Source organism: Entamoeba invadens (assembly GCF_000330505.1).
Source record: "Entamoeba invadens IP1 unplaced genomic scaffold scaff_1105074725313, whole genome shotgun sequence".
Lineage (NCBI taxonomy): Eukaryota > Evosea > Mastigamoebida > Endamoebidae > Entamoeba > Entamoeba invadens.
Window position 1 is genome coordinate 209,583 of NW_004440263.1, and position 13,682 is coordinate 223,264.

At 34.0% G+C, this 13,682-nt stretch overlaps 5 protein-coding genes across 5 annotated transcripts; 3 read left to right on the top strand and 2 right to left on the bottom strand.

The window, feature by feature from the left end:
- Positions 1–262: 262 nt before the first annotated feature.
- On the top strand, positions 263–895 carry EIN_475760 (hypothetical protein; the record flags this gene model as incomplete). Its single annotated transcript, XM_004255597.1, has 1 exon — positions 263–895. One exon carries the CDS (start codon positions 263–265, stop codon positions 893–895), a length of 633 nt encoding a protein of 210 aa, XP_004255645.1.
- Positions 896–2,563: 1,668 nt separating this feature from the next.
- EIN_475770 (hypothetical protein) lies at positions 2,564–5,329 on the top strand (the record flags this gene model as incomplete). Its single annotated transcript, XM_004255598.1, has 1 exon — positions 2,564–5,329. One exon carries the CDS (start codon positions 2,564–2,566, stop codon positions 5,327–5,329), a length of 2,766 nt encoding a protein of 921 aa, XP_004255646.1.
- Positions 5,330–5,573: 244 nt separating this feature from the next.
- On the bottom strand, positions 5,574–8,381 carry EIN_475780 (leucine-rich repeat containing protein, putative; the record flags this gene model as incomplete). Its single annotated transcript, XM_004255599.1, has 4 exons — positions 5,574–7,739; positions 7,803–8,099; positions 8,207–8,293; positions 8,334–8,381. 4 exons carry the CDS (start codon positions 8,379–8,381, stop codon positions 5,574–5,576), a joined length of 2,598 nt encoding a protein of 865 aa, XP_004255647.1.
- Positions 8,382–9,572: 1,191 nt separating this feature from the next.
- EIN_475790 (hypothetical protein) lies at positions 9,573–10,427 on the bottom strand (the record flags this gene model as incomplete). Its single annotated transcript, XM_004255600.1, has 1 exon — positions 9,573–10,427. The coding sequence occupies one exon, from the start codon at positions 10,425–10,427 to the stop codon at positions 9,573–9,575; it is 855 nt and encodes a 284-aa protein (XP_004255648.1).
- Positions 10,428–11,791: 1,364 nt separating this feature from the next.
- EIN_475800 (RNA-binding protein nob1, putative) lies at positions 11,792–13,624 on the top strand (the record flags this gene model as incomplete). Its single annotated transcript, XM_004255601.1, has 1 exon — positions 11,792–13,624. One exon carries the CDS (start codon positions 11,792–11,794, stop codon positions 13,622–13,624), a length of 1,833 nt encoding a protein of 610 aa, XP_004255649.1.
- Between the last annotated feature and the right edge of the window lie 58 nt (positions 13,625–13,682).

The following is a 13,682-nucleotide window of genomic DNA, read 5'->3' on the forward strand; positions in this document are numbered from 1 at the left end:
TATTAAATTTGGTACACATTCAATACAAATATAATACAAAAATAATATATTTATTATTATTAAGATATAATTTCAATCGCAAGTTAAATATTTCAAACAAATTGGAAAAAAATCAATAAAAACACGATACAAACCACAAGAACAGCAAAATATATTATTTAAATGATTTCCAAAAACAAAAAGAGAGAAACAAGGGTTTTGTTTTTCATAACACGAATCAAATTTGTTTTTCATCTTGAAAAACAAAAATTTGTAAAACAAAATGGAGAAGGTGAGTGATACAAAAGTAATAGAAATCCGTCTAGAAAAATCAAACGAGGAGAACACTTTCCAGTCTCCGCCACATTCAGCTCTTCCCCCACCAGTTCTACTTCACCAAGACACTTCACCCTTTCACACTGAAGTGATTCCATCTATCGAACTCGACGAACCCTCCCCGACGACTACGATCAGTCTCAAAGTTCAACCCATTCAGCCCGAAGTACCCGAAGACAAGAATCAAAGTGGACTGAAGGAGTTTGTGAAGTCGATCTATCTGGACGAAGTTATCGAATACCTCAAAGTCCACGAACCGAAGAAAGAAAGACAGAAAATGAATATAACAGACCGACGTACTGTTCGGATGCCTCGGGCGTCTCAAATTGCTTCAATCGAAGAAGACAAAATCTATCTCAGGAAGTCCGTCAGAAGTGAGTTGGACTCAATCAAGAAGTCTTATAAAGAGAAGAAACCAAGGAAAGACTCAGACGAAGTCCTCGGTGATTTTAACAACAACTTACACACTAAAATACTCCAACTGATTAAATCTATCGAAGGGTTCGATAACGAACAAATGCAAAAAGTCCTCACTTTCGCTAATGGATTGGTCAAAGCACCAATACCCAGTAGTAACTGATATGTTTTCTTTGTCATTCGGTTCACTACTCGTTGTAAGACTCTTTCAATGTCAAGTAAAGTAATGTCTAATATTATTTATAATTAAATATAGTATTTGTATAGTATAGGTGGAGTGACGTGTGTTGGTATTTATAGCAAAGACTCGAGTAAACCCGTCATGGTATGACGGGTAATTCATTTTTTCTTCTCAAAGAAGTCGAGAATAGATTCTTAAATGGTGTCTTATAACTTCATTAATCGTGTTGTGATATCGCTCCATTAGAGAGAACTGTTTGAAAATGCATTACTTATTATCTTGCCATCAATTATTGGAACACATTCAGTTCCATCACCAGAATTTATAACAAGTCCAGTCTAAATAGACTCTTCATAGTTTACCAGTAAAAGTGATTCTTTAAAGTAAAACGAATCGGTGAATAATTCATTTAATACTTGATTGTAATTATCATCCATTTTGCTTGAGTGTTTGTTGTTAACTCAGTCATAACCATTTGAATGTGATTATCATAGTTTTGAAAAGGGTCTACAGCCGCATTTAATATAAAGTCGATTTTTAATTAACTATGAAAAAAATTAACTATACATTTAGTTTTTTAATTATAATCAATACCTTTTTTTCTTTTTTTTTCGAAATAATAATTTTTTTGTTTTATTTTTAAAATTTATTATTGTTTAACCATATTATACATCCAAAAAAGGAATACAAGAAATATGGAATTTGTAATTCCTCCTCTGGCATATTAACAAATAATATTAACACAACAGGCAGACCATTTACGGTGGTTAACCACAGAGTGTCATTGTGTGGTGTTGTTATTGGGTGAAATTGATTTGAAAAGCAAAGAAAAAGATTGACAACCAGCGTTTCTTTGAGAATGTCAAATGGTAAAAATTAATAAGAAATTTATTATGTATTTATGGTTTTTAATTAGCGATGGTCGATACTATATATTATAATATAAAAAACAGATAGAGTCAGTCGATAAAGGTTGTCTGTTCCCCAAACGTTGTCTTTTTGACAAAAAATAATTGATTTTTGTTTTAAAAAAACGGGAATTAGGTAAAAATGAAAAAAAACTGGGAAAAATATTGAAACAATGATTTTGGGGTTATTCAAAAAAATTCCCGAAATATTCCATTTATAATGGTCTAAAAATCGGCAGACAACGTTACAGACCAGACAACGTTTAGCAAATGACTCTATAGTAAATTTCCTTGTTGTATTTTTGGAATATCGTTGATTAAAAATCAGACTTTATAGTAAAATAAACAATTTCAATAGTAAAAATAATCCAAACAAAACCATTACAAAATATTTAACGATTTCATGTTGACAAGAAAATAAAGAAAATAGAAAATGAAAAAAAATTCTTTTTATTATTAAAAAATAGTAAATAATTAGAATAAATACTATTTTTTTCGAAAAATTGACAATAAGTTTCAATTATTTGATTTTAATAAAAAATAACTTAAATAATTAAGGTTTTACAAAAATAAAAAAAGCGATTTAACAGATAATTTCGATTCCGTTAAAAAAAGACAAATACACCCGAAAATCAAAATAAAACTGATAACATAAATATATCGACAAACAATCTGGAACACTCAGAAATCGTTCCATTGAGTATTTCATTTTGAGAATCTTGAGAACTAGAGCCCCATATTCATGAGAAAAGGAACACTTTCCAAGAGTGATCGAGATTTAGATTTTGACCAAAAGACTATATATGAGTCGCACTTTTTCAATGGGGTGTATTCCAACTATTATTCCTTTGTCAATCGCTTTTCGTGTGACTTAAATGTGTGTCGTGTCGTCGGTGAAAGTCTTCAGAGCTCATCACAAGACCAATACTCCCAAGTCATTGTAGAAATCCTATCCCTAACCGACCAAATAGTTCCTTTTATAGCTTCATTAATTCAATCCGAAATCATGAAGACCACTAACAAGGAAAACTTGCTTCGCGGAAACAACTTGTGTACTAAAGTGACTACGGCGTACCTCAAAAAGGTCCTCAAACCCTTCGCGAAGAAGATCTTGTCGCCAATTATCGACGAGATGGTGACGACATCGGAGTCTTATGAGATCGATCTCTTGCGCGACGACAAAGCCCTTTCACTCAGCGAAACACAACGCGCGGAGACTCAGAAGGTCATCGCGATGAATATGAAGAACTTGGTCACAAAGATTACACAGATCCTCACCTCCCTTCTTGAAAATAAGAACAAATTCCCTATTGAAAGTAACACGATTTGTAACTTACTATGGACTTTAGTCACTCTTAAATACCCCGATGACAAATTGTTACCGTCACAGCTCGTCGGGGGAATCTTATTCTTAAGAGTCATCTGCGCGTTCATTGCGACTCCAGACGCTAATAACTTGCTCTACCCCGGTGTCAAATTGTCATCACAAGGACGACGGAGACTTGTTTTAGTATCGAAGACTTTGCAGGGGATATCGAACGTCTCGACCAATTCGTCGGACTTTGTATTGGATCAATTAAAGGACTTCTTGGCACAACAAATTCCAACACTCCAAGACATCTACAAGACGGTGTCGACGGAATCGAAGATCCAAGAGATCAACGAATTCATTAAGAAGGACATCCCACTCAAATCGTGTGATCTCCACGTCTTCTTTGCCCTCCACCGACTCTTTATAGAGGCAAAAACAGCTTACAAAGTCACACAACCCAATGACAAGACGCCGAGATTCTCGTTGTCCCCATACACCCAATTGGACGTGTTCCAAACAACTGAAGAGAAGGAGAAGACGTCCCCACGACATCGAGTTCATGAAAAGACGACATCTACAGTGGATGGAATTGTCACCGATAAGATCGACCCAAAACTGAGAAGGAAGATGGGAAAGAAGATGAAACTGGAGATACCGGAGACCACCGAGAATGAGAGTGGATCACTTGTGAAAGGGACTCCAGACAGTCAGAAAACGTTTATAGAAAAGAACGAGAAGACCAAAGAGATCATAAAAGAGACGACGTATTCTACAAGTCCTAAGAATCATAATGGAAGTGACGAGATGGCGTTTCCAATAGCAGAGAATACACTTTCTAAGACTCCAAAGGAAGGTTCAAATAATCGACCACACTTGGACCATATCCAAGTCGACTTCATCCGCTCGGAGACGAAACTCCCGGTCGTCCCTTTACGACAACAAGCGATGGCAGAGCCTTCGAAACGGAGAAGTTTGAGGAGGTCGATGTACTTGACTGGGATAGACATAGATACGACCTTTAAAGATTTGTATTCGATAGTCGGACCCGCTCCATATCACAGAGTAATTGGGCATAAGACTGTTTCCGAGTGGGAAGCAGTGTCGACGAGTGAAGAAGAAGACGTCTTACAGAGTCTTTTAAAAACAGAGTCGATCTTTTACTTGGGAGGAAACGCTCCGGATGGGAGTGTTATCGTCTATCTAGTAGTGAAACGCCTGGTCGACATGTTAAAACTGAAAGGCGTTGTCGAAGCATGGGGGACGGTAGTTAAGAAAGTCCTCAGCTCCTTAAGTGCGTTTACTTTTATCATCGATTGCAGCTGGTTCAGCTTCCAGCAAATTGAGAACGAGCAACTCTTTACGGGCGTCTTAAAGACAATGCACACGATGTTAACTGAAATAGGTTCTGGGAAGTACAAAGTGATAGTCTTGCACTGTGCAAAAGTAGTTGAGAGTTTAATTCTGAGGGTATTTGGGAAGAACACTTTTGAAGTGGTTTCAGAGTTCTTTGAACTTGAGAACCGCTTTAAAGAGGAGAACACGTTAATACCAGAGGACTCCAAGAACTTTGTGAAGCAATCGATAGTGGTGGAAATTACTGTTAAAGGGAAGACAAAGGAGTTTGAGCTTCGGATGACATTGAATGACGTCATTCTTTTGGGGAAGAAAATTAAGTACTTGCAGGACATCAAACAGATCACTAAGTTCTTTGTGTATGACAAGAAGGACGTCATCGAACTTGTGAATGACCGGAGAATGGCACAGAGACTCTTCTTTAAGAGCGCAAAAGACAAGAGGAGCTTTATCGCCAATTTGTACGCGTCTTGCTTCTATCGGTCGATGTTAAACAATCAGTCGCTGAAAATTGAAGCAAAAAAAGTCGAACACAAGAAGAACAAGTGGTGCGAGTGTGGCGAATTTGTATTACAAAATTGCTTGGAAAGTATTTTAGTCATGAGTGGAGGGAGTGGCAGTGTTATTCGAGAGATATCCTTCCCCGCACTCGACCATGTCTCAGTGTTTCCTTTCAGTAATTTCACGTCGATATTACAAATCGGATACGTCGATGTTAAAAGTCCAAGTCTCCAAGTCGTTGTCGACGAGTACTTCATCGCTAAAAGTGACGAAGTGTTCAAAGAGAATATGGGCTTTATGGTGGAGCGCTTTAACGAGCAGAAGAATTCCATGAATTTGTAGTTCAAGGAATTCCTCAAACTCTTAACTATTTAATTATAATTTACTTACTATAATTTTATTCATTAAGTTTCTTTAAATTTCTTTCAATCAGAAGTTGTAAGTTACTTGTAACTCTGACAACTTTTTTATAGAATAAATAAAAGTAATTATTAAATTATTATTATTATTAATTATAATTAATAAAATAGAATTAATTATTAATTATTAATTATAAAATTATTAATAATGACTAATTACTGATTACTTACTGCTCATTATTCTTTTCATAAAAGTACTCTAAGCACAAGACCGAGACGACTAAATTTCCCGTTGCACCTCTTTGCCTTGCTTCATCTTTTATTAAACTTGCTATTGCGGGAGGTTGCAAGTTTCTAAAGTTTCGTGCGACTTGTGCAATAAAGTCATTAGAAAGGACATCCCAAATATTTCGATTGATTCCAATAGAAAACAAGTCGTTCTTAGTGACGTCATAAGAGGTAATGTCTGGGGTACACTTCACGAAATTTGCCATATCGAAGTTACCAATACATTTAGTCACTCCGATGATCCCATTGATCTTCCCGAACTCATCGACGACCCCCCCTTCATTCTTAATTCTCTGTTTCTCAGTCTTCTCCGTACACAAATTCTCCGTTGTTAATTGTAAACAGTCGCTCTCACGGATAACAAGACACCGAGTGTCCCCAACATTCGCAACATGCAACTTCCCTTTATGCCACATCATCACTCCAACAGATGCTCCATCAGTCTTCTCAACATTTTTAACCTTCTCGTTGAGTTTCTCGAAAGTGAGTCCAATTGAACTCTTCACCCAGCCTTCATCTATTTTGCCCTCTTGGATCTTCGCTAAGAAGAACTCGACAAAATGCGCAGAACAAAATTTGGCCGTGTTCCCACCACGTATCCCATCAAACAAAGCTACTAAAACACCATCTCCAATGACATTCCGAACATATGTGGAAGCAACAGAAACACTTTCAGTTTGACTCTTTGAAATGCCGACCTCCGAATGCGCCTCTAAATTGAACCTAAAGTCGTCTTTTGTGTATTTCGGCGGCTTGGTGTACTTTTTGCTCTTAATTTCCGTCGACTGGCTGACGATCTCCGGTAACTTCTTCAGACTTTTGTCTTCGATTTGCTCGGACAATTCAAAGTCACCAAAGAAGTTCCTCTGGACGATTAGCGTGGCGGAGAGAAAAGCGATTTTCTTTGAAACAAGACTTAACGGTGTCGCGTCCATCAAAGGGTTTCCAGTCATGTCGAAGTGTCTCAATTGTGTCCAGGTCTCATAATTTGGGGCTTTAGTAATGAAGTTATAAGAGACGTCGATATCATTTAATGTCCCAATTGTTTCCAAGACTGTGATGGTTTGGAGTTGATTCATCGAGAAGTCGACACCAATAAGATTTTTGAAGTTCTTGAGACTCTCGGGAATGACTTTGATCTTGTTATTATTGATCACTAGCTTTTTCAATTTCGTCAATTCCAAGAACTGCGGGGGGAATTGCTCGATGTTGTTTGACGAGGCGATTAACTCCTCCAGTTTCAAGAAGTTCTGGAAATTCTCGTATGAGATGAATCTATTACACGAGATGTCCAAGACTTGGATATTACACATACTGTGTGCAACACTTTGGGAGATCTCAAAGAGTTGGCAGTCTGCTATATACACTGCTGACAAGTTAGTACTCAACCCAATGTCAACAGGCAATTGCATCAAAGGATTTCCACTCAGTCGAATTTCCTTCAATCCTTTGTGGAAGGTGGACTTCTCGACACAATTGAGTGTGTTATATGACATGTCCAATGAAAGAATCGACTCCGCGGGACTCAAGTCCGGACTTTTAATTAATAAGTTGTACGACAAATCCATTGATGGAATCTCTACTTTCTTTTGCACCGTCACTGTACTGATTTTGTTCTTTTTACACAACAACTGACACCGCCGGGGGACTTCCAAGATCTCTTCAAACGCATTCCTCTCAACCTTCACATATGTCAATTTCGTCAAATTCAGAAGGGACGGAAACTTCTTAAAATTGGTGTTTTCTATGCAAATCGTTTCAAGGAGTGTCGCCTTGTCCAGTTTCGGAAACTCAAAATGCTCCGTCACAAAAACGTCCGTTATAAACAATTGTTTCAAATTGGTGAGGGGAGAGACTTGGGGAGCCATTGTGAGGGAATTTGCCTTTAAATTGAGGGAAGTCAGTTTCGTCATCTTTTCTAAGACATTGGGGACAAAGTGAGTTATACGGCCATTTCTGAAATTAATGTCCTCGAGATTGGTAAGGCCCGTTATGACTTCTGGGAACTCCACGATGTTGTTGTCGACAAAACAGAGTGAAGACAATGTGAACATCTGTTGGATGGGTGTCGGGAATGCGTCGAATAAATTGCCGGAGATGTTGAACTAGACATTACTAATAAAATAATTATAAGAAATAGTATATTGGGTGGAGGGACGAGAACAAACGTTTTTTAATGTTGTAATGTTAACTAAAGCCTTTGGTAATCTATCAATAGTATTATATGAGACATTTAATGTTCGCAATTTATGAAAGGAATCGATGTAGAGGGGAACTTCATTCAATTTGTTATTAGTAAAGTCTAGTTCTTCAATGTTAGACAATCGAGTTAAAAATTCGGGAATGACAAGAATTTTGTTATTTGCAAAAATGAGAGATTTGAGACTTTGAATCTCAACTAAAATTGGTGGAACTTCCGTTAAATTGTTTGACGAAACGTTGAGTTGAGTTAATGAGGAAAACGTCTTAAAATCTTTTTTAAAGACCTTTTTGTTATTAAAATGTTTTTTCAGTACATAATTGTAAAATTGATATTAAAATGTTTTTTTGGAATTACAAATGTTATACAAACCATTTCGTTTGAACTAATATCAAGACTTAAAATCTTTCCAGCGTTTGAGGTAAATTCCTTTGGGATGTTCTTGACTGCTTTGATGTTCTAAATGTCAGAAGAATGAGATGAAAGTATTCAAATAAACCTTTTTAACGAGCGAAACATTTGTCAACGATGGAGCTGTTTTACTCATCTACTATTTAGAGTTCTATTGGAATGATATCCTTTCTTGGTTTTTTCTCAGGTCAAAAAACAAAGTGTTTTGACTTGAAAAACACATTTTGGTTGTATCGTTTTGGATAACATTTTGTTAAAGTATTTTTACATAAACTTTTGTTTATATGTATTGTGATTGTATGTGATTAATAATAATGACGTGTATATCATTTTCTCATGTTGCCATTTCGGGAATTGTTTATAACTTTTTTTTACCATATTGTTTTGTTCTTATGTTTTCTTTGAAATTGAAGCATTATGATTTCTAGTTGTTTTATTATTTATTTTTTTATTCGATTGAAATTATGTTAATGTTCTTATTTTTTCTTTATTATTTTTTTGTTTCATATTTTTACATTTAAATGACAGTGTTAATAATATTTTTATAATAAAAATATTATTTAAAATAGTTAAATAATAAAAATATTATAAAGTAAAATGATTAAAAACAATGTATCTTGATCATTATATTTTTCAGTTCATTTTTATAACACGAAAATTTTCTGTTGTATTTTTAAAACTAATAATTAGAGTCAATGAAAAAAAATTCATAAAATTTCGTTTTTTAATTAATATTAAGCAAACCTAATTTATCGGAAATTGAATTGTATATTTAATAGTTTATATAGTATATTAAATAAATCATTTTATTGTTTATTTCCGCTATTAAAAACTATATATATATTTAGATATGATGATAAATAATAAATAGTAAATAAAAAAATAATAGTTTGTTTTATTAAATTTTAACTATAATATAGAAGTCAATTTACATTTAAATTTATAAAATAAATATATAATAAATATATAATAAATATATAATAAATATATAATAAAAACATAATAATATTATAATAAAACTATAATAAAACTATAATAAAACTATAATAAAACTATAATAAAACTATATTAACACTTAAAATAACGCCCTTATTTTTGTTTTGACCTGTTTTTACAGGGATATTTATCAAAATTTTGATGATTTTCCTTTTTTGGCTTGTGTATTGTTTATGCACATAAAATAAACTCTAAAAAAACGGAAATTTATTTAATAAACTCGAAATTTCCCGATTTTTAGACCATTTGAATTTTGTTCAATGTTATTTAAAGTGTTAAATCACCCCTCAATCGAGTAAAACAGACATACAGACAAGTAATAACAAAACAATTAGAATCCGCCGAATACGTTAGGTTGACCTGAGTAGTTTCCATTGAACTCACCGAAAGGCGTGAACTTTTGTTCCACGACGGGTTGGAAAGTGTATTGTTGAGGATACATTGATTGAATAACTGAGCAAATTTCGAAGAGAGCGTTACTTTGTTCTTGGTCCAACCCACCCAAAGTGTTCATCAAGTTCATTTGGAGTTGAGTGTATTCCATAGAAGCCATCTTTTCGCAGACTTGTTGAACTCCAGCGTCGACTGTCGTCACTTTTTGTTCTTCTCTTCGATTAGCTTGTCGAAGTCTTTCGAGTAAAATAGTGTTAGAAGACAGTAAAGCCAATTCAAAGACTCTTCGTTGAGTAACGGCGGGAGCTAAGATGTCATTCTTCTTTGGTTTCTTCAACTGAGCCGGCGTGGTCATTGCCTGGACTGTCGTGAGTTGTCCGTTGTACTTTGAGAACTGCCGAGTCTTTTTATTGGTATCAATTTTGGAAGTCGAGCGGATCGGATTTGAAATCACTTCGCCGACAGGTTTCCCTTTATCGGAAACAACTACGCGAATTCTAAAGAGCATATCTTCATGTTGAGAAGATAAGACATTCAATTTACATTCTACATTGATGGCTTCAGGTGAGACTTGTTGAGATCGAAATGTGATCGGCTTCTGAGCTACATAGGGAACAGCTTTTAAATCAGGCATGTCATATAATAAATCACAGGACACGTCAGCATTTTCAATGGGATCCGTTGACGTTAAACATAAGAGAAAATTGGTTTGTTTAACTACTACATATACCTCTGTGGTACCAACTCGTTCCGTTAAGACACATGTTTGGCGCTCAAGAAGAATCTTTGACATTAGGTTTGAGATGATTTATACAGTTCAAAGTTCTTTTTTTATTCCACAATGGTTCTTAATTGTGATTGGATTGACGTGCGGGATTATTTCAGTAAATTTGGAAAACAAAAGTTAGTTTTTTTTCTGAATAATACTTCGTGTTAATTAACGATTAAAGTAAGTTAATTTTTAAATGAAAAAATTGGAAAATGTTTTTTTTCTTCAATCTTTAGTTTTTCATAAATATGAAAAAAAATCAATATGGTTTGAATATCATATATAAATAATAAAAAAAACTAGAATTATTGGGGTTCGAAAAAATAAAAAATGAAAAGGGGGTTATGTAATGTTTTTTTGTTCTAATTATTCGGGAATCTCTTTAAATGAAATTTCCAGTATTTTTCTGCAGTTCTATTGTCTTCTTATCATACAAAATTCTGAAATATCCAATCAAATTCTAATTTACTTACTGATGGAATATTACAGAACTTTCCCGAAATAAAAGGGAAGATAATAGAACCATATTATTTTGTTATTTTTGGTTTTGTTATGATATTTCAAAATTCATTTTTAATGTTTTTCAAACTTTTAAACTAATTTATATGGTTTTAGTTATTATTATTATAAAATATGTTATACCATTTTAAAAAAATAGCAAACACATAATTTTAAATGAATAAATTTGTGGGAATAATTGTAGTATTTAAAAACGAACCACTTTTTAATTATTATATGAAAAAATTTAATTATAAATTTACTATTAATTTGATTAAATAAAAATATTTATATTGGAATACTTTTTTTTGTATAAAAAATATAAATGGTTTTTTTATAAATTAAAAGTTATATTACAGTTAACAGAAAAAGGGGGATGCTCATCTTAATATTAATTAATTTAATATTATTAATAATAATTAATTAATATAAATTTATTCGGTTTTTTCATTTTATTATTTTTTTGATTAATAATTTATATTAAAATTAATAATAATTTTATTATTTTTCAATTGAAATTAACCAATAGTTACGAGGATCCTCCTTTTTCGAGCATCCCCATATTTTTTTTACTGTATTGTGATAACTCATAACTTTTTTTTGTTATGACCGTCACGATATGATGGTTATGACAACCATATAAAAAACTTAACTATTTTTTACTTAAAATTAACTAAAAAATATTAGTTTAATTTTGTATTAGAACAATGCTATACAACTGATGGTATTATATAATTGTCATAAAATAATTAATAAAAATCCAATACAACACTATAAATAATTTATTTTATTTTATTAAATAAAGTTAATAATTCGACTTCAAAATAAATTAAAAATTTGGTTCATAAAATTATAAACCCTAAAATTCGAAAACAAAACAAACAAAGCTTATGGAGCCGATTCTCCACGATTATTTGATTATAGATACAAACGTCCTTCTACGTAACCAAGCCTCACAACTCTTTAAAAAAGCAAAGCACATAGTCACGACTGAAAGTGTAATAAAAGAAGTTAGAGATACTGTTTCTCGTCATCGTATTGAAACCCTACCTTTTGATTTAGAGTTAGACACTCCCTCCAAAGAAGATATTGAGTACACTGTTGAGTTTTCAAAGAAATCTGGGGACTTTTCCCGATTATCCACACAAGACATGTCCGTCATAGCATTAGCAGTGAAATACATGCGTGAACAAATGCCAGAAATCGAATTACCCAAAACCCCATCGGATCCACGAAAAGTTTTAAGTGAAGCTGAACAGCAGAAAAAAGCCGAAGAAACTCAAGAAGTTGAGATTGTTCAAGTGAAAGAAAAACCAGTCACTATAACTTATGGACCGGCTCCTGTTGAAGACACCGCAGAAAAAGACGCAAGATTCCCAAAATTGGGCGAAAAAACTAAACGAAGCGAAAGACCAAAAATTGTGACCACCTTCGACTATGACCCCGAAAATGAAAAACCTCGTGAAAAACTCATGCTCTTCGACGAGAAGAAAAACAAAAAAACAAAAATCGAAGAAAACGAAAATCAAGAAGAAATAAATTCGCACAATTTGGAAGACGAAAAAATCGAAAATCCGCAAAACGAGAAAACCGAAAAAGAAGAAGAAAATCTCGCAAAAATCGGAAAAATTAAAAGAAGCGCAAAACGAAAAATGACAGATAAAGACTATGAAAGACTAGCGTTTGAAGAATTGGATGATTGTAACGAAGAAGATGAAGAAGATTTGGGCGAACTCGAAGAGGAGTATTTATACAAAGATAGCGACAAGGATGAAGAAGAAGAGGATGATTTTTCAGATGGAGAGGATTTGTTAGATCAAAGTGAGAAAACGAAAGAAGTGGCGGAAGGAGACTGCGAAAGTGAGAAGAAAGATCGCGAAGACGGAAAGATCGAACAGATAAAGGAAGAAAAAAGCGAGAAAAAAACGGTGGTTTCACAAGAACCAAGCAAAGGTTCCCATATCCGATTTGAGGAGAAGGATTTGGACTTCAAAATAGAAACACTTCCAGCCCCGAAAAAGAGGGAGGGTGAACTTATTGTGGACGACGACGGATTTATTAGTGTCAAGCGTAAAAAAGATAAACCAAAGAAGAAACCAATCAACAAGCAATTCACTGAATGGATCACCCCACAAAACTATAAACAATTAGACAAAAGCGTCTTTTTCGATGATGAAAACGCGGAAGCTTATAAGGTTGTATGCATGACTGCCGATTACACAATGGAAAACGTCTTGATGCAAATGGGCATTCATGTGATGGGGGTTGAAGGAAAGGTTATCACGAAAATCATGAACTGGATGTTAAAGTGTTTGATATGTCATGAAGAGATTTTTGACTTGAGCAAAAAGTTCTGCCCGAAGTGTGGGTACCACGACCTGAGAAGAATTTCATACTATGTCCTTTCTGATGGTAAGATAAAGGAGAATTTTAATGTTAATAAAACACTTTGCCAAAGGGGAAGGGTCTACCAAATCAAAAAGCTGACTCCCAAAAGAAATAAAACAGATAAAACTAGCAAGAAAATTATTCTCACTGAAGACGTTTACAACAAGAGGCTTCAAGAAACAAAAAGAGGTGTCAAAAAGACAAGTGGGTGGACTGAAGACGGGTTTTCCGCGTCGGTAACCGCCGAAAAGAGGGTTATCATTGAGAATGGGAGAAAGAATCCAAACCTTGCCAAGAAGAGGTTTGGGAAGAAAAATGCACCAGTGAATTTCTGATTGATTTTATTTAATACCTTTTTGAATAAATCTGTTTATTTAGAAACGAATTTTATTT